This window comes from Alosa sapidissima, chromosome 19 (assembly GCF_018492685.1).
Source record: "Alosa sapidissima isolate fAloSap1 chromosome 19, fAloSap1.pri, whole genome shotgun sequence".
In the NCBI taxonomy this organism is placed as follows: domain Eukaryota; kingdom Metazoa; phylum Chordata; class Actinopteri; order Clupeiformes; family Clupeidae; genus Alosa; species Alosa sapidissima.
The window spans coordinates 20137032-20158667 of record NC_055975.1 but is presented as its reverse complement, the minus strand read 5'-3'; the positions used below and the strand labels follow the sequence as shown (position 1 = coordinate 20158667).

General features: G+C 45.8%; 1 protein-coding gene across 5 annotated transcripts in view; it reads left to right on the top strand.

Moving 5' to 3' along the window:
* Positions 1–20648, top strand: part of mipol1 (mirror-image polydactyly 1) — a 58535-nt gene extending 37887 nt beyond the window's left edge. For all 5 annotated transcript variants that reach the window (XM_042071230.1, XM_042071233.1, XM_042071231.1 and 2 more), the window contains 3 exons: positions 6922–7016; positions 13777–13983; positions 19851–20648. In XM_042071230.1, the coding sequence (XP_041927164.1) occupies positions 6922–7016; positions 13777–13983; positions 19851–19917 (369 nt within the window). In that variant the 3' untranslated portion in view covers positions 19918–20648. The remainder of the gene's footprint in view (positions 1–6921; positions 7017–13776; positions 13984–19850) is intronic.
* The last annotated feature ends 988 nt before the right edge of the window (positions 20649–21636 follow it).

The following is a 21636-nucleotide window of genomic DNA, read 5'->3' as shown; positions in this document are numbered from 1 at the left end:
CTCCTTAGACAAGCACCCCAACCTGCCCTATTCCCCCGACCTCCCTCCAACCCCTGCCCTGGAGACATATGTTTCATTTATTAGTCCACACAGGCCTACGGTGGGCTTCTTTTGTTTCCTGTCAACAGGTAACCGTGGGATTGTTGGCTGACCGCGTGCACGTAGGGGGTTGTTTAGTCAAACTACGTGGAAGGCGACGGCAACATGGGGGTGGAGGGGGGTTTTGTCAGGGGTGATGTCATCGCTGTTGTCGTCGTCGTCATGGCGGCGGGGACAGGGTAAGCACAAGGCCCCCAGCCTGGGTCACTGAATTTATCAGATGAACCCCCGTGCCTCGTGCAGCATAAAATGCAGAGAGGGGTCAACCTGGTGCTTTGATACAGAGCAAAGTCAACAGCAAGCAGGCAATGAGATGAGATGATAAGACCGGAAACAAGATGGCTGACTGAATGAGGCAGTGGAGGGTTCAGGGCACGACTGCTTAAAGTGTGAGGTCAGCCACGTAGATGTGCTGTGGGAGATGGAGAACTCTGACTGGTCCTCCATGCTGAAGCAGTTTCATGCATTTTTTTAAATCAGTGAGCAGCAAGAGTTTGTTTGCCGCACCTGGTCAGGGTGTGTGTGTTTGTGTGTGTGTGTGTGTATGTCTGAGGGGCAGGTTTGGGGAGGGTGGTTGTTTGGGTCCGTGCTTGTTTGTTTTGGTTTTTTGACTGCCATCTTTACTCTTGGCTGGCATCACAGCTGATGCTGGAGGGTATGGATGGCTGGTCAGTAGCTTGCAGTGGTGCAGGATGACAAAGGGCTTAGGTGGTGATACACAGCATCTTCCTAGATAGTTGCAGTTGCAGATGCAGATTAAAGCAAGGAGAAAAAATATTTTGCAGGTGGCTACAATACAGATGTGTATGTCTTTGAGTCTTTTCCTCATGTAAATTCAACATACTTTGAGTGTCAGGTTAAGGAAAGCATGCAGTAAAAAGGTGTGATGGAGGAATCAGGATGTTTTACGATAAACATTTTACCAAATGACCATTGGGTGACAGCAATGTTATAACAGCTAAATGATTATTTATCTGTTATATTCAAAAGGACGCCCAGTGCGTACCAGCGATTTTAAAGGACTTAACACATCTCTGCTTTTTTCTCTGCTCTTGAATGGGCTGGGAAGATGGCTTATTAAGAAATATATTAAATTTTGTTATTAATGTAGCACTTGGTTTTGCTATAAATCCCCTTAATTATAGATTGACTCCTGGGATTACAGAGCTGGGTTTTTTAATTTAAAATGAACCAGGAACAGCTGTTGTAAAATTAGTCAACAGTGCCGGGAACAGATCTCCAAAACAATTTAAAAATGAACAGGACTTTGACTCACAGATTGACATTTGGGTTCAGAGGAACTGAGCAAAAGTGGCTTCACAAAATAAAAGTAAGTATATGCCAGCCAAAGAGTAAAGGTAGGAGAACACGGAACCATTTTTGAAGATTAGGGTGAGGAATTGGGTATGTTTATTGTCTGTTGCAATCTTGTATCAGGTCATTAAAGGCTGGACAGGAAGCTGGACATAGTGCACCAGATGTCTCTGACTAGAGATGAACCTGTTTTATGGCCATATTAAGCACAGCAGTGAAAGGGGGCTCCAGAGGGCCAGAGGGGCTCAGTTGGAGAGGTTAAGTGTGTGTGTGTGTGTGTGTGTGTGTGTGTGTGTGTGTGTGTGTGTGTGTGTGTGTGTGTGTGTGTGTGTGAGAGGGTATGAATGTGTGTGTGTGTGAGGGTGTGTGTGTATGTCAGAGAGTGAGTATGAATATGATTGGGTGGCCTTATATGGGTGTGTGTGTGTGTAGTTGTGTGTGTGTGTGTGTGTGTGTGTGTGTGAGTGTAGGGGTGGGTGGGTGGATAATGCTGGGGTCATCTGCAGCAGGCTGTTCTTCAGCAGAGGGGTCTGCCCTGGCCCTGAACCACCTGTGTTTGCTCTGCAGCTTTGCTTTCAGCGCCCCTGACAGCCCTCTCACAGGGATCACACGGACGGGCCGGACCCGACGCCCAAGCTGCTGACGCCAACCGCCAGCTCACACACACACGTACACACACCACACACACACACTCACGTACACATACACACACACACACACACACGTACACACACACACACACACACACACACGTACAAACACGTACACACACACACACACACACACACGTACACACACACACACATTCACTCAAACACACAGGCTCACACAAATATATACTTTCACACATACACATTCGCACATAAACATACATACACACATGATACGCAGTGGTACACGTCACACACGGACACAAATATATACTTTCACACATAAACATGCACACTAGTGCATACATGCGCGCGCACACACACACACTCACACTCACACATATTACAACAGTGCCTCTGCAGCTCAGCCTGTGACAGCCCACTAACACACACATACACCTACACATCGACATACATACACACACACACACACACACACATGCTCATGCACCTTGGCTGCTGTGTTTACGGCTCCGTTCACTCAAACATACATGCACGCACACACACACACACACACACACACACACACACACACACTTATGCAAACAGGAGCTTGCGTACCTACAAATGCAAGCACACGTATAGCCTGACTCACCCACACAAGCCACCTTGGCTGCTTATTGCTCATCGAGGTTCTCCTGACGTTCAGCCACTCACATCTCTCTCTCTCTCTCTCTCTCTCTCTCTCTCTCTCTCTCTCTCTCTCTCTCTCTCTCTCTCTCTCTCTCTCTCTCCCCCTGCTCCCCTTAGCTGTCTTTGTTGGGTCAGGCAGCCTTGGTATTGAGTTGAACAGCCTCCATAAGGGTTGGCAGTTATTAGCTCTCATTGTGAAGGGTTGCTGGAGTGCTTTGTTACCAGGAGAGAGCGTGTCCATGTCACCTTCGGCCTGAGCTGTGAGTGATGGACGCTGATGAGCTGGTGATGGGGAATGGGAGCCATGGAGAGTGATTGTCCTTGGGTTGGAGTGTATGTAGACTGAGGAAGCTTTGCCAACAAGGGAAAACGCAGGAAATTATTAGCTTCCTCTTACATGTGGGGAAAAAAACGTTGTAATAGAATCAATGTCAAATCAGTTGCATTTAGTATATGGTGCATACTAACATTTACTGTATGCAGTATTTAGAGCTGTTGTGGCTCTATCAGTATGAATATATTTGCAGGGCATAGTTTAATTTAAGGCCATATTAAATCAATTAAACCGTTGTCCATTCTTTTGTATGTATATTAAATGTTTATTGTTTATCTAATAAATCCAGTCCACTGTAGCTTCCCCAGTCCTGTTTTTGAGTGATCATTAGAGCTTACAGTAACGCCAGATGCAGCATCTCTCTGCCCCAACTGGGTATGAAAGGCCATCCGCCACCTCCCCTTCCTGTTCAGCCCCTCTCCTCTTCCTCTCCTTTTCCTCTCCGCTGCCAAACGTCCTTACACAAAGGTTAAGGCCTGTGCTCTCCCCTTTCGCCCAGGCTTAATCACAACGGGTCAGCGTTGACTCGCTCCCTCTGACGGGCCTGATTTGGATAATATTGTAATGAACACCGGGCGAAATACATATGATTAATAGGCGAGGGGGGCTTTGAAGTCTTCCGGCGGAGCTCGCGGCTGGAGAAAAGCACATATTGACTTAAGAGGTTAGCCTCTTTTTGATGTGCTCTTTGACTTGCAAGACCCATGCGCCCGTAATTAGAATGATTTTCAGGCGCCCGCGCACACAGGGTGGCTGCATGTACTTAGGGCCAAAGGTCCTGATGAGGCTAGTGCCCCAGGGGCTGCCCTCTCTCTCTCTCTCTCTCTCTCTCTCTCTCTTTCTTTCTCTCTCTCTCTCTCTCTCTCTCTCTCTCTCTCTCTCTCTCTCTCTCTCTCTCTCTCTCTCTCTCCTCTCTCTCTCTCTCTCTCTCTCTCTTTCTTTCTCTCCCTCTCTCTCTGTCTTTCTCTGTCTCTCTCTCTCTCTCTCTGCCTCTCTCTCTCTCTCCCCCCAGGCAGAGGACCCAGGAGTGGTGGCTCAGGGTTCTCTCATCTCCCTCATCCCAAACAGAGTATCCAGCTTGTGGTGTTTGTTGAATATGTCCAAACTGAGAGAGAGATAATTGGTTACTCTGTCCCAAAAGCCTTTCTTTTTGTCACTATATTCTCTAGCATAGACTGTGAGTGAGAAGTGAGAAGTCATGATATTCTGACAGTCCTGGGATTCAGGTTGATATGCATATTAACTGTTGCTCTGAAGCACAGATTATGCCAGATTATGAGGAATAATTTATGATGAGATGCATATTTTCTGGTGTAATACAGACTACCTCTTGTCATCAGAAGAACGTTCCAGATGGAATATGTGACTATATGTGTTTATTTCTACACACCAGACATGTTCACATTCCACACTAGACCATTTTGAATGTGTTCACCAAATTAGGACTCCTATGCTTTACAGCTGTGCGATCAGTAGCATTAATGGGGTTTTGGACTTGTTACATTAGAGGAACTCTTACCCATGAGAGTTCCAGCTGTGCACACAAGGGGAAAGGTTAGTCTGTGGTGTACTGTATGTAAAAGTTTAACCTGTCGGTGGAAAAACATGAAAGAGGAACAGAAATAGATATTTTCTAATAGAGTTGTCAATTCCTCAGAAGTGCTGATTATAACCTTCCCTTGCTAAAGAATGTAGTCAGTTGATGATCTACTAGCTAAACTAAACATGTCCCCTATCTTCATCTTAACCTTGGATTTACTTCAGTGCTAACCTTAATGCCGTTAAGGGAAGTAGCACCAGAGAAACAGGCTGTAGTTGTGCGTCTGTGGTTGCTCTGGGACTTGTTGACGGGTGTATTGGCTGGTTACCTGAGTGACACGAGGGCACTGAATGGTGAGGTGAGGGATTGTTAAATGCCTTTTTTTTGTGCCCAGGTCTTCCTGTGTGTGTGAGGGCCGTTATCACACGCATGGCTCGCCACAGCCGCCTCCGCCCTGTGCTGTTTGATAAGCCACGGATGTAGACCCCATTCATCAGGTTAATGAAAGAGCTGGCCATGAGATGGCCTGACCTTACAGTCAAACACGTGCCCTGGACCGCTCATATAAACTACCGTTTGCACACACACACACACACACACACACACACACACACACACACACACACACACACTCTCTCTCTCTCTCTCTTGCTCGCTCACTCGCTCTCTCTCCCTCTCTCCCTCTCTTTCTCTCTCTCTACTGAAAGGTGCTGCTCTTGTTTCTTCCCTTTACTAACTGTGTTTGCTTCAACCCCAATTAGTCAGAAAAGCATTTTTGCTTTGTTGTGTCAAATTAGTAATTATATGGTGTGTGTGTGTGTGTTTGTGTGTGTGTGTGTGAGTAACAATGGAGAATCTCCCTTTGTGTCTTCCCCTCCCTGTGTCTCTTATCGTGTGGGCCTGTAGATTGCAGGCATTTACAGTAGGGGCATGAGCGCTGTTTGCTTAGACTGCCTTCATTGTTTCCCTGCGCCCTCTCCCAGCTGTTGAGAGGCGGGAACGATCAATACATCTTTTTCAACAGCTGCTTATTAGCCTGGGGGAAGGGGGTGCATGAGTGTGTGTGAGAGAGAGAGAGTGTGTGTGTGTGTGTGCGTGCATGAGAGACTGTGTGTGAATGTATGTGTGTCTGTATTTGTGTGTGTGTGTCTCATGTTTTGCTGGAGAGGGGAAGAGAGACAGACAGAAGCTGCGAGGATAGTGTTTACCAAGCCCTCCTTGGCATGAAGTTCTCCTTGTTCCCTTTCCTCCCTCACTCTCTCCTTCTTTTGTTTTCTTCCCCCTTTCTCTCTCTCTCTCTCTCTCTCTCTCTCCCTCTCTCTGTTGCTCTCTCGTTCTCTCTGCTCTTAAATCATCTCTCCCCCATTCCCCTTCTTTTCCTTCTCTCCTCTCCTCTCCTCTCCTCTCCTCTCCTCTTCTCTTCTCTCCTCTCCTCTCCTTTACCTCCTCCCCCTCTTCATCTTCACTGGGTGCTGAGTGTAGACACAATGGCCTGAGCTCCACAGCCTTCTCATCTTTGTCTGGGTTGCTCCCCGTCGTTGGCATGTTAGTGCTGGTGCTGGAGGAGGTGGTGCTGGAGGAGGTGGTGGTGCTGACTGAGGTGGTAGTGCTGACAGAGGTGGTGGTGCTGGATGAGGTGGTGCTGGAGGAGGTGCTGGTACTGACGGAGGTGGTGGTACTGACTGAGATGGTGGTGCTGGATGAGGTGGTGGTGCTGGATGAGGTGGTGCTGGAGGAGGTGCTGGTACTGACGGAGGTGGTGGTGCTGAAGGAGGTGGTGTTGCTGACTGAGATTGTGGTGCTGGATGAGGTGGTGGTGCTGGATGAGGTGGTGGTGCTGGAGGAGGTGGTGCTGGAGGAGGTGCTGGTGCTGACGGAGGTGCTCTCTCAGCAGTTTAAAAGTGGAGAGGCTTAGATGGGGACTGAGTGTATGATGATTACGGTAGCGTTGGAGAGTGCTGGTAATCTATCAAGTCATAAATGGCGGTTCTGTGGTTCTGGTTGATTATACTGATAGTGTAGAGTTTAGGGCATATAAACCAATCTGTGTCTATGTTGTGATGATGACCAACAAATGTAAATGTAGATTATGAGTTTATTGGATTTTATGGTCCTTTGCCAGGAGTATATGATCTGCTTGAGGCAATGGTATCTCTTTTTGTCTTTGTTAAGATGCCCTATCACTCTTTTACACGTAATTCAGGCTGATGATTAGAATCTAGACTTAGTAGGAATAGATGAACAGCTACATTCATTAAGGCAAAGTCAGAGAAGTCTAGAATGTAAAACAAGTCATAAATCATAAAACTTGTTTTCTTACCATTAAAGTGTGTGTGTGTGTGTGTTTGCAGGAAGAGTTAGATGCAGTTCAGAGAGACCGAGATAAAGCCCTGGAACTTTGCCAGAAGATGGAGGAGGAACTGCAGACACTCCGGCTGTTCCATGGGTGAATGCACCACACAAACACACAAAACACACTAACACCTTTACACACTTTTGCATCTGCACACATGCATGCTGACCTATATGCAAAACACATGCACGGGAACACATACTACCCCAAAGTGCAAGTTCAAACACACACACACACGCGCACACACACACAGAGCCCCAAGATACACATGCTCAGACACACCCACACACGACTTGACAAAGTGAATGTACACACAAACACACACACACACACACACACAGGCTGCACTGCTAAACACACACGCACACACACGTACAAATATACTCACACGAGTATGTGTACGAACACACATATATGAACTGCAAACCACAACCTCAAACTTTAATCCTCTCACATAAACACACAAACCATACAGTAACCCCCGAATGTACAAATACACATGCCGTAGCACAAACACAAACACACATTGATTTGGAAAACACATTTGAACACAAAAAGGAGAGCTGATTAAACCAGTTAGCATCACCAGTGAAGCCGCATACACTTGAAAGTGTCATGTGAAGGTGTAAGAGAGAAATGGCATTGTAGACAAGTAATGTAAGGGAGATGGGTGATGTAATTCTACTCATGAACTCATTTGTATAACTTCCCCCAGCATAACTGTGAAGTCCTGTCAGTAAAAATGACAAAGAGCACCCCCAACACACACACACACACACACACACACACACACACACACACACACACACACACACAGACACACACACACACAGACACTCACATAGGCTCTTGATCACAGCACGCATGCTTCCCTCTGCCGTTCCATTTGAACTCTCTTAATAACAGTGCCCTGCTTCTGCTGCTGCTGCTCTCCCTCTCTCCTTCCGTCATTACACAGCCTCTTATTAAAACCGCCAAACATTCGACGTCATACCCGGCCCACCAGTCCACCGCTCGCCGAGCTCATATTAACTTCTAAAAACGACTTTTCCCACTTTATTTGCGCCTGTTTGGAGGGACTGAAATGGGCAACGTCAAAAATGGCTCGAGGCAAAGTCAAAGCTAGAGACAATATTGACATTGTCATAAATATGAGTTATTAAGAAATGAAATACAGTGTAGAAAAGCGTGAGTGAGAGAGATGCCACTAAAGCTCTCAATGTGTTCTTTAGGGCCCTGATTCAGAATTATTTCAGGAAATGTGGTGGATATCACGACATGTTATTGCTTTGTAGCAATGGTAGCATTTGTTTTTGGATCATTCAGTCTACATTCATGAAAGTCACAGATTGGCAATTAAATTAATCTGACTTTTACCCATCTCTAAACATTGGCATTAGTATGCAGAGCTGTTACCTCTGCCCATTCTGGATACAAGTATAGTTTGGCCTCTCCTACCACCAACCGCAGGTTGCTGGATTAGAGTGTGCAAATACGCTTGGCACAGAAACCAGCCATTCTGGTTTGGTGGTGTGGATCCGGTTTAGGATGGACTCGTATCCTTCTTCTCAGATGCTTTCTCCCAGTCATCCTTATCTACTTATCTTCTGTTGTCTGTTTGACTGTTGGTGTCCTGGACACACACACCACACACACACACACACATACACACACTCTCTCTTGCTCTCTCTCTCTCTCCCATGGAAGGATCCCATGTCTGAGAATTGGGGGGGGGGGGGGTGGGGGGGTTGGGAATCACTCCCAATCACCACCATGTCCACCATGCACCCCATATCCCCAACACCCCAAAACGTATCTATACCCCCAAGAAGTGAAGACAGGCATTGTATTCGACCACACACACAACACAACACAACACAACGCAACACACACACACACACACATGTATTTGCATTGTGGGATGCCCAGCCGGAGTGGCTATCAGGACGCCTGTGGAGCTGGACCTTCAGATGGGGAATCCTTCCAGCCCTAACAAAGCTCAGAAGATGCCTCTCTCTGTTTGCTCTGAGGATTCCACCCCCCACCCACCCCACCTCATTCTGCATTGTGTCCTCAGGATAACAGACAAGCTCAGTCAGATGAAAGAGACGAAACAGACATTAGAGAGAGACGGAGAGAGAAAGCGAGAAAAGGAGAGAAAGACTCAGAGAAAGACTCAGAGAATGAGAAGTAAATAGGAGGATGGGGGGGGTTGGAGGGGTGAGAAACTGGACCGATCCCCTTTCAGATTCCCTCATGCCGCACGTAGACAGGCACCCCGTAGACATAAAATAGCAACAAATCTCAAGAAGACGACAAAAAAAAAACGAATAAATGTTCTAGAACTTTCTCTGACTGTCGACCAGCTGTTTTAATGAGTTTGGATTGGCCAGAGGGCCGTGGCGCGGCGCAGACGGTGCTTTGTTTGAGCGAGAGCCAGGCACGGAGCAGAGCAGGAGGGGGCAGCCACAGAGTCAGACAGACCACGCGTTAAAGGTATAATCTGTGATTCTGGTTGTTGATACTTGACCACGCGTTAAAGGTATAATCTGTGATTCTGGTTGTTGATACTTGACCACGCGTTAAAGGTACATTCTGTGATTCTGGCCAAAGGTTGTTGATACTTGAGCTCAAAAGGCAATAGAATTACACCCCTCACTCTCTGTCTTCATGAAGCAACGTAACAATCATATAACACAAGTTTATGAGGCATTCTTAGCAACCATCTTGACTTCCCATTCACACTCAGACAGAGTTTTTTTTTTTTCTTTCTTAAAGCACATACATTATACAGAGAGCTAGATGACGATGAGGAGCAATTTGTTGAAAATTGTTGAATTTCACAAAAAGTCTATTGGATTAATCAAGGAATCTACTCATGGCCGAGGGGCCAACCTCAATCTCAGCCTCTCTCCCCTGGGAGGACCCCCCATCCTTTGCCCCTCCGCCCCTCTCATTATCACGCCTGGCCTCACACTTAACACCTGAAATTCAATAGTCATTAAGGGACATTAGGCCTGGCTGCCATTCAGGTGATGGAGCCCGGCTGAAGGGTATTGCGAGGGCTTGTTCACTTCCTGCTTCAGAGAGGTTGGCACTTGTAAGGTGCTGTCTGGCCATCTGATTTTGTATTATTTTTATTATTATTTTATAATTTTGTCTAGCTCAGGAGTCAATTGGAATAGATTAGATTGATTTAAAATGTATTAAGAAAGCATTCTGTTTGTTTAAATCCAAAAATTGACCTCCCTCTGTAAACTGAAACCTTCAGCCCCCTTTACTTTGTAGTCATCATGTTTTTGAATAAGGCTGTTATTGTTTCTGCCCTTTCAAATGTCTGTGCCCTTAGCTGGCAAGTCTTTTGAAAATTTGCTGATAAATAATCTCCCTTAGCAACGACAATGGAACTGGGGTAATGAGTGAGATATGGCTATTAGAGTGTTTGTTTGCCCAGATAAAGTCAGGTGACCGGGAAGTAGCGTCATGAGTCATGACAACTGGCATCCAGTTTCAGCAACAAACATGGCAGCCATGATACACACAGCACCAGCCACCGCCGCCACCACCAAACATCTTGCCGGCCACCAATCACCCCGCATTAGCCGGCAGATCAGTCTCAGATTCGGCCTTACAATCTGTGCAACAAAATACATTTGGCGGATTGTCTGCAAACCCACACAGCAAGCCAGATTCGCAGAACAGCAAGGAGCTGGATAGAGGGGCCAATTCAAAACGCACGGCAGTGTCCTGGCAACACACACACACGCACACAGACACACACACCCCCGTCAGCCCAATTTTATCCGCTACCCCCCTACCTGGTCTAAATTGGTTTCTGTACTGGAACACCATGCAGACAGGTAAGCAGCGCGCCTGTACACTGATGCAGGAAGAGACGAGGAGAGGAAAAGAAGATGGAGTGACATAGAGAGAGGGTGAGACTCAAAGCTGTCAGTCTGGACTCGAAATGATTGATTTGTGTAAGGAACGGTCCTGTTGAGGCGTGGTCGTCTTGTTTACTCACCCACTAAAAGGTTGCTGTGGAGATTGTGTGTGTGTGTGTGTGTGTGTGTGTGTGTGTGTGTGTGTGTGTGTGTGTGTGTGTGTGTGTGTGTGTGTGTGTGTGTGTGTGTGTGTGTGTGTGTGTGGTTTCCCCTCGTGTTTTGACCTCGCTGTTTGCCGAGAAGGCCAGAGATAAGTCTCTATTAAAAGGTTATTTTACATATCCTCTCTGATAGCACGCCTCTGGTTCAGTTAACCATTAAACCCTGCACAGAATCGCAGGCCAGGTACGTTGGGAACCAGTGCCTTTGATTACCTATCTGATTTCGCTGGTTAATGATTAACACCAATGCCCAGACTTGCTTTACAGTTTTCTATCTTTCATTCTTTTTTCTTGTTCCCTCGCTCTCTCTCTCTCTCTATTTCCCTATCTATCTGGCTATATATCTGTTGTATCTATATCTCTGCCTCAATCTATTGACATACATGTCTACCCTTGTATTTTCCAAAAGCATTTTGCTTTTGTGTTCCGTTTTCTCTCACTCTCTCCCTCTCTTGGAAACTGGGGCAGTTTGTGCACAAAGTAACGCAGAAAGATAGTCAGACTTATTATGCAAGAGAACCCAGATAACACACTACAAAGAGAATATTTGTCACTGATGTGTTGACCTCCAGAGATGCCCAAGAACAGTGGATTGTGTTTCAATATAGTTACAACTAAAAATGCCAGAAAAAAACCTTGAAAACATGATTAGATGAGTCAATGAGAAGTGGTCAAGGCTGTTATTATACAGTTTATTACCTCCCAATCTGCCTAACTAGACACCTGCATAACCCTTATCTGGTTATCTTATCCACCTTTCTGGCACACATTGGATTTGTCAGTTTCATGGTCCTACAGTACGTTTCAGCTTTGACAAACTGATGCAGACACAAGCATAGACATCAGTCACTGCAACGTCTTCTTCAGCCCCCTATGTCTATGTTGGGGGCGTATTTGGGAGATGGATTCAGGGCATGGGGGTGGGAGGTGTAGATAAGATAATCCATGGCAGGGCAACGTGCTTTCGCCCTTGTTTGTCACTGCCACCGGACCTTCGTACCCAATATGTTTGCCTTTAATTAAACAAAACACACAAGTTTACATCTCTCGCTCGGCTATCAATATCACATCCCAATTGATTACCCTCCACTTCTAGAGGAGGAATGAAAAAAAGACCTGAGTGCATAGGCAGAAAGAGGTGGGGGAGAGAGAGAGAAAGGGAAAGAGAGAGAGAGAGAGAGAGATGTCTGGAGCCTGACGTCTCCCTGAAACTAATTAAACGAGGGACAAGAGGCCATAGTGACTAATATGAGTTTAAGGCAATATGCACACTGCCCGACTCCCCCCCTCAGCAGACAAAGACTGGTGACCATCCATCAGGCTCCATCTGTCAGGAATTGGACGGCGCTTGTATGGCACTCGAGAGGAAGGGACAGGGGGTGGGAGGGGGCGGGGGGTGTTAGTGAGAGGTATTATTGGTGGTGGTGTTGAGGCGAGGTCCATTGCTCAGGGTATTGTGTCTGCTGCGAGTGTCTCCTCACCCACCGCTCCCTCGTGGTTGCGGTTTATGCCGCCTCATATTTGAAGGTCCTCACCTGCTCAGGAACCTGACGGGCAGGTGTGTGGTAGTGAGTGTTTGATGAGAGGGAGTAGAGCTCGCTGGCTTCTCTTCAGAATAGGGGGGGGGGGGGGGGGGGGGGGGGGGGGGGTTGGGAGGAGGGCAGTTTTATTAAACTGCAGACATTTGTCATTCTAGCCTCTCCAGTAATACTGACCATTTACCACCAAATCCACATTATAATAATAAACAGGTGTTTTTCTGTGTGTGAGGGGGTGGGTTTTCAGAATAGATTATTTGGTGACTACTGTCATTTCACAACACAGGCATGCAAACCTGCAGCAATGGAGTAATGTTCTTTTATTCATTTGTTTATTTGTGTATATCCATACAGAATCACATCACGTCAGAAATGTTTACAGTTAGATGAGTTAGAATCATCTGTGATGGTGATGGTGCAAAGGGGCAACACGAGGTCAGTTTGTTTGCCTGCCTGTAAAAATAGTCCAGATTGTTCTTCTTCCTCCCCTTAATTAAATCCCTACATTTCTATAAAAGCCAGGAGAGATTATATTTGTTGCTCAAGATGTTTATCTTTTCTCTCTATCCTTCCCTCTTTTTTTACCATTTTATTCCCTTTCTGTTAAATCCTCTGTTAAATCCTGTGCATCTCATTGAGTCACATCTGTGTGACATTCACCTGGAGGGTGGTGTGATTATGGTGCGAAGTTAGTGTGTGTGTGTGTGTGTGTGTGTGTGTGTGTGTGTGTGTGTGTGTGTGTGTGTGTGTGTGTGTGTGTGTGTGTGTGTGTGTGTGTGTGTGTGTGTGTGTGTGTGTGTGTGTGTGTGTGTGTGTGTGTGTGTGTGTGTGCCTTGGCACTGAGATGACCCAGTCTGAGATGAGGGCTGTCACTCAACAGCTCCTGGAACATGGCCGTAATAGTTCAAATAGTGCAGTGGGTTTTACTGGCAGCCACACTGACACTCATCACTCTGGGTGGTGGACACTGAGCCCGAGCAGCAGCTGAATAAAGCCTTTCCTCATGGTGTCATTTGGTTACAACAGGGGAATAGTTGGTCCACTTTTCGGTCACAGCCATTACAGATATTTGTGGTTTCAATGTGGTCAAGACAGTTTGGAGTGGCAATTTATATTATAATATTGGCCACAGAATGAAATGTGTGTACAATGTGTGTACAAATACAATGTTAAACCATTAAATGAACATATGAATTGACCTCTTTTACAGTCAGCATCTGATGCAGACTGAGGAGACTGCAGTGAAGGAACAAGGCGCTCCCACACCACCTTCGTCTTTGACCTCCGAGACCAAGGGGAACCAGAACCAGGCCCTCCTGGCCCGTATGCAGCTACTGGCCAGTGAGCACCAGAACCTCCAGGCCCAGCTCCGCCACTCCCAGGACGCAGAGCGGGAGGCCAGTGAAAAGGTCCAGAAGTGAGTACCATGGTCGTGGAATCTTTGAGTAAATGACGCTAACCTCAGACCAAAGATCCTTGATTACTAACTCCGCTTTAACCCTCTCTGCTCAGACAGTCATAATAGAGTTCTGAGTTCCAAACTCAGTACCCAGTAGTGAGAACCACAGCCCCATCCGGACCAGATCCATTCCATAGTTAGCTAATGTTGTACAACCTGTTAAGTACTAACTTAACAACAATAGAATTCTGAGTACCAAACAGAGTACTATTATACCACACACCTATGTGCTCCAATAGCCACATACAGACACGTATTCCCAGCCTCAAGAGCATGTTGCAGTAGCTTCATGTGTGTGTGGGCATGCGTGTGTGTGTGTGTGTGGGGAGGTGTGTATGTGCACACATTCTCACACACACACACACACACACACACACACACACACACACACACACACACACTTGTGTATGAGGCCCTCCCATCCTCTTTCTCTCTCGCCCTCTCTCCCTCTCTCGCCTCCTCTCTCAACTCCTCTCTCCCACACACACATGGGCTCCCCATGCAATGCAAACAGTTCTCACCCCACTCATTTATTTGCACGATGAATTAACAGGGGGATGGGTTTGATGGGGAGGGGGAGCGAGAGACAGGGAGGGAGAGCTCAGAATCCTGGGAAGACACCCCCTGCCTCCCCTCCACACACACACACACACATACACACACACACACACACACACACACACACACACACATACACACACACACACACACACACACACACACACACACACACACACACACGCACGCACGCACACACACACACACACACACACACACACACACACAAACACACACACCATCTCCTTTCCCCTCCACTGATAGACTGCTAGCACCCCAGAAGAGGGCTCTGAAAGAAGAGCCCAGAGGGAACTTTGGCCATTGTATTTAAACGAGCCTTCTTGAGGGGCTTAGATGAGGCTGGAGGGGTCATGAGAGGTCTGATGACAGAGATCACTGATGCCCCCCCCCCCCCCCCCCCCGGTCTCCCTGGGGTGGTGGGGGGGGGGTCTCATCTGATAACACCTCTTGGTCCTCTTCAGTTTTTAACAGACATGGTTCAATTTAATAGCATTACAACATTCATTTGTTTGAATTAGATTGTTTGTGGGTCTCCGGCCTCTCCTTGTCTGAAGGGGGTGTCTTATCTTTCTAGTGGTAAACATTCTGTAACGTTATGACATGGATTAATTTAAGTCATATTGTTAATGTTCTTTTAGAGTTGCCACATTTTGGATACACATGGAGACTTTCATGAACACAAACTTTCAGGGATTGGGCAAAGATTTGCTTTCCTTTGCACAACTAGTCAACAGCATTCTTACGTCAATAGTCCAGAAGTTTTGTTTCATTCGTGGTATGATGAGTTTGCTGTGTGTGTGTGTGTGTTTTGGTGTTTTTTTTGTGTGTGTGTGTGTGTGTTTGTTTATGTGTTTGTGTGTCTTTGGTACATTCATTGACCAAAATAGATTCTCTCTCACACAAACTCAGAGACCACTCATGTATTTGCACACATATGAACCATACGAGAAGCTCTGAAACTTCTGCACTCTTTTTTTTTTTGGAACACTATATTTTTTCAGATGGAGAGAAAAGTGAGATCTCCAGTATAGGAGAACACCACGGTGCTCGGTGTTCTGAGAATTCTCATGTAATTTATGGCACCAAGGCCTGAATCAGTGCCAGAAAGCCTAAGTGTCTAATATTGACCATGTCAGGCTACTGAGTGAGTAGGAGTGGGGCCGTACCCCAGGACCGCTGTTTTTCCCAGACCTTTTTTTCCCAGGAAGAGGCCTCCTGATGAGGTTTTGGGGAGTTGGCAGCATGTGTGTGTGTGTGTGTGTGTGTGTGTGTGTGTGTGTGTGTGTGTGTGTGTGTGTATTTGTATTTACATGTGTTAAAATGTGCATTTCTCTGTAGTTTCTTTGAATGTGTGTGTGTGTGTGTGTGTGTGTGTGGTCATGTATGCCTGTGTCTACGTGTGTGTGTGTTTGTGTTTGCATTCATTTTTATGCATGTTCCTGCAAGTGTGTGTGTGTGAGTGAGTGAGTGAGTGAGTGTGTGTACCCAAAACTTGTACCTGTGTGTTCCACTTCATGTGTACAGTATATGCATCTGCGTCTGCTCTGATTGCAGCCTGTATGTGTGGAACATTTGTGTGTGTGTGTGTGTGTGTGTGTGTGTGATGCTGTCTTGAGCACACCAGTGAGTCCTGGGCGGACAGTGCGGATCTGAGGCTCTCGCACCTGACCGTTAGGTGACACCTAGATGGATGGCCTCAATGGCCAGGCCCTGGGCCTGTGTGTGTGTGTGTGTCGGAGCAGGCCTGGTGGCGATGGGGTGGGGGCTGCTGTGGGAAGCCACTCTGACGTGGAGCCCCTGTCGCAGTGCGGTGCGAAAAATGCAGGGGTGAGGCGGGCAGCCCCCTCGCCCCCCCCCCCCCCCCTGAAGGAAGGCGAGAGGCAGCCCAGAATGTGGCACCTGAGTGCCGGAGCCCAGAACTCCCCATTGACGGAGAAGAAGGCAGAAGAAACAAGAGGGGGGGGGGAGTGGATAGATGGATGGATGGATGGATGGATGGATGGATGTGGGGAGGGAAGGAGGGAGAGAGAGAGAGGGTGAGAGAAGTGGACGAGGGCTCGGCTGAATGTCTAATGGCCCTCTGAATCAAACTTGGCCGTGAGAGGAGCCACACAAAGAGGCCTTTTCATTCGGGGAGGGCCGGCAGGGAGGGAGTGCGGGGGCGGGGGGGGGGGGGGGGGTTGGGGCAGGGGCTGGGGCAGCTCAGGAGGGCAGCGCGTCGACGGCCTCCGGCCGACTGCCGCCTCCCGCTGAGCCACGGTGTCTGTGGCGCTCGTGTGGAGCCGACCAGGTTTCTGGCCCCGTGCCCCCTCGGTGCCTTCGCCTCTGTGTGGGGCTTTTTTTTTTTTTTTTTTTTTTTTAAACTTTGTGTTGGCATTTGTTTGTTTGTGCACGGTGACTCTGCCAAAAGTATTGTAAGAGCAGTGGCCGTTTGACTGACTAAATAAAAACAAGAAAGAAAACAAGACAAGAGGACGAAGGAATTGGAGAGGCAGCGAAATTAATTGACGGGAGGCATCTTTTGTCTGCAGATCGTGATGACTGCCCAATCCCAGCACCAAAATGTTCTTTCAGTCTATAGAATGCAACACCCACATCACCCTCACTCCTACCCTCTCCCACACACTCACACACACCACACCCCCAACCCCCCAAAAAAAACAGCCCCAACGTGCGGCTTTTTGAAAAAAAAATTTTTATGCAAGGGTCGCTTGTTTACTCTGCCTCCTTCCAGCTATAATTGTTGGTTTTGCGACACTGTGAATTCTTAATCGGGATTTATACTTTTGCACAGCTCCTCCCTTGCGTGTATGTTTGGGTTTACCGGCCACCCTGGGCAAACACGTCCCTCTTTCCAAATCCCCTCCGCACACCGGTCCACCTTAGACGTCCCCACTGGTCAGACTCGCACACGCTAATTGTGCAAACGTGACAAAGGGGCTGACAAATATATTTAAAAAGCCGGCGGTGAAGAGGAGGAGGAGGAGGAGGAAGAAGAAGAAAAAAACCTACTCTGGCACACGAGCGGGACAAGGTGTTTGTGTATATGTATTTGTAGAGCAAGCAGAGCAAGTGTGCGAGGTGTTTGTGTGTGTGTGTGCGTATGTGTGTGTGTGTGCGTATGTGTGTGTGTCCAGGGGATGTCTGTGGTCTATGTGCTTGGCCCTGAGTGTTTAGTGACAACGACCTTTTCTAAATATTAGTGTACCTTTTTAGGCTTCCTCTCTTTTTTCTTCTTTTTCGTTTCCTTTCTGTCTGAGTCTCTCTCCTCTCTCTTTCTCCCTCTCTCTCTCCACTTCAGCTCTCTCTCTAACTTCTCCTCTATACATAGTGTACACACTCATTCCCTCTCCACTACAAGTTGACGTTACACAGACTCTTGCTGTGAGTGTGAGGTGTGTGTCTAGAAAAAAACACCGTCAGACACACACACGCACACATGCACGCCCTCGCACTAAGGGAGCTCAGACGCAGTGAAACACATATGGCAGCGTTGGCTGGCACAGATCTCGGCGAGCAGAAAAACAGGTGGAGACGCGGGTCAGAGCGCTCCCTGAGGCCACACCGTAGCCAAGGGACACTCCGACCGGTGAACCAATGGCATGTTTGTGCTGTAGGCTGTTCACTCGCTTTTGTACCGTCTCCACTGCAAGCACAAACGTTCACTTGTTCTCCTAAACAGTCAATAGCTAGTTTCTTTTTCATATTTAATGTAACATATATGATAAAAATGATAAATGACAAGCATGCAAAATAAGCAATATGACAAACATGCATCTTTAATATTTTGTAATGTTATTTTACATATCAGTTCATAATCAGATTTTTTTTCTCTTTTTTTGGTTTGTTTTTTAATCCAAGAACAAGTATTTATTGATAAGATTTCATTTTTATAATGTCATTGATATAACACCTAAATTGTCACATTAACTACCGAAATGATTTTAACATTTTAAATACTAAAAGATAGTTTTTAATGATTTTGATAATGTGCATGTGACTCTTAATGTTATTCTTCTCCCAGTACTCTAGTGAAGTTTGTGGCATGCATCTTATCAAAAACCTTTTTAAAGAAATCAATTCTTCGGCTGCCAGGAAGCTGAATTATTAGAATAACCAAGTGTTTGGATACGCTGCATAGTAAACAGCCTTACCGCTCTGTGTATTGTTATTCAGTGACAACACAGCAGAGGCTTCACGGAAAATGAGGTTGTCTGTGGGAAGATTTTGATTTCCATACGCGGCTGCATCCCTAAGTGTGGGAAGATCACAGTATAGGATGATTTGGGATGCGGCTAAAATCCTCACTTTACGGGAGGAATCCCAGTGCATTTCCAGGACTCAAACTGGGATTTTCAATTTAATTTGAAAGCTCAGTGGTCATGACTGTAGTCTTGGACATCTTGAATTTTCAATTTGTTCAAGTTATTCAATCAAGGTAGCTCTTTCACACTAATGCAAAATGTTTTTCTGCTCTACTATAGCCAGTGCTCTGAAGATTTTCATCCTCAGGACAAACTTTTAACCAATTATTTTTTGTTTGTTGGTTTGTGTATTCATCTGTTTGTTTGTTTATTTGTGCAATTTCCTTTATTAGTTAGTCCGAGGTGTGTGTGTTCATTATATATTTCTGTGACAAATGTTATTGCATTGAAATTCTTCCTTATTTTGTATCATTATTTCCCCCTGCCCTCCACAGCTTTAAAACCACAACAAGAGACCTTCTGACTGTTTGCATTCGGGCCCTCTTTTTTTTAACTCGGGTGTTCTGACACCCTGACAAATAGTGGAAAAAAAGAGAATTCCATCCAGCCATCATTTCAGCCCGTCTCTCTGTCTTGTCTCACACACTTGTCCAGGTGGTCTGGAGCAGGACACAAGAACATTCTCCTCTTTTTTCCCGTCCTTTTCAGTAGAACCCAAGAGTCTGTCAATTCATCAGATTAAAAAAATACTGGACACTTCTCTGGGAGGATATTTTAAGGGATTGAGATGTGGGTTTTGGTACGGGTGCTGTGTTTTGCCCACTTGATGAAGTATGTGTGTGTCTCTTGTCTTGGATCTATTTTTTTTCTTTACATCTTTTTCCATCTCTGGCCATCTCTCCTCTTGAAATGTTCCCTTTGTGTTTAAACGTGACCCAGGAGAGAGAGGAGCACATACTCTTCCCGGTCTCTCACTTTTTCTGTTTTTCCTTTTATCCATTTCTCTCTCTTTCCCTCCCTCCCCCCCCTCTCTCTCTGTAGGTTGGAGCGGCTGGTGGAGGTGTTAAGAAAGAAGGTGGGCACAGGGAGCGTGAGGACGGTGATCTGACTCGCGGAGGCTCCACGCAAAAAGGGCTGACCTGCCGACTGACCGGCCGGGCGACCACATCTGGTGACCAGGCAGTGGCGTTTAGCGCTGAGTAAACACAGCCACAGCCTTGACTGGGCAAACAGTTGTTAGAAGTGGAGCACTCACACACAAAAAAGCCTCATTCCAAGCCTCGCTCCCAAAAGAGAGAAGGAAAGCGGGAGAGAAAGGGGGAGAGAGAAAGAGAAAAAAAAGTAGAATTGTAAATGTTTAACCACTTGGTTGTTACTGCCATGGGTTACAGCTATCTCCCTTCCATTCCACTTTCTGCTGAAAATCTTTTCTTTTTTTCTTATTGGAGTATTGATTTTTTTAGCATCACTGTTTGTGTTGATGTGGAAGTCTGGTCAGGATAAGGGAAACAGGCTTCTCTCAAACACTGTGTGATTATAAGGTTCAGACACTACAAACTATAAGGTGCTAAGAGCAGGATTCTTATAAGGAAAACTGGAGTTCAGTATTATAACGGTATTGTTTTGTTTGTGTGTTCTATGTACTTCAGAAAAGGGACATTTGTAAGGAAACTAAATCTATCAGTGTTTTAAAGCATTTATTGTAATCCTATAGATAGGGTGACTTGGTCAGTATATTTTATGTCTCGCTTTATTTTTAAAAACATTACCCACCATCAACAGTATGTCAGTGAGAAAATATGTATTATTAGGGTATAAAATAAATTCATGGAAATATTAGCAGTTTCTGCATCAATTATTTTATTATTATTATTATTATTATTTATTGTTTGTTGACATAGGCTACTTTAATTGAATGATGATATAGCCTACACAAAAAAGCCAGATATTCTACGGTTTCCTGTCCCAAAATTCATGCAAAATGATTTATGAGCTAATGCTTCCTAAACTCTGTCGTTAGCTAATATGTTTAGTCACCAGAGGGCTATTATCTTCAAATTAAAGATAACGCTGTCTGTTTGACTACCTGTATTTATCTAAGGTTTAGTTTTCAAAAGGTACTAATTTGGGACATATCTTTGGGTGGCAGAGAGAAGTCCTGTATCATCCCTCTGATATTAAATCAGTAAAAATACTTTTGTGAGGTGTGTTAATATTACGTTTTTTTTTTTTTCATCTTATTACTTCCTTAATATAAGAGATCCGTTTTAGTCTTTTAAAAAAAGAATAAATTGAAACTATAGGCCTACAAGAATGGCCAAAATATGGGTAGTTGTTTTGATTGAGGAGAGTATATGGCCCTGCGTCATCTAAAATTGTTTTCGGAAAAGTGCTTTACGTAGGCAATATAATTAAAATGGTTAGCCATGCACAGCCTCGCGAAAAAATAATTGTGTTATACAGTCTAGGAAGTATAGGAGGGAAAAGCTAAATCCATTCCCTCATGTCACCATCCTATAATTACACGAAATTGTGTACAATAGGCCTAATGTTGATTGGGTTGATAACTTTTTAAAAAATGTGCTGTCCCTATTCTGTTTCAGTCAGGTGGCTGAACGTGCGTTCTTGGAGAGGCCTACTTTCACATGCGTGGCCCACCTTCAACTGTTTGACCGTTTTTCAGTCCTGTTTGCAGCAAGTGGTCGGTAATCTCAAGAAGCGATTTTGCATGTTGATAATTCCCAAACATGAGAGTGCCAAAGAGATCGGATGACCTTTGCTGAGGACTGTATACCAACCAATTATATCCGCATCGTTTACGTTTCCT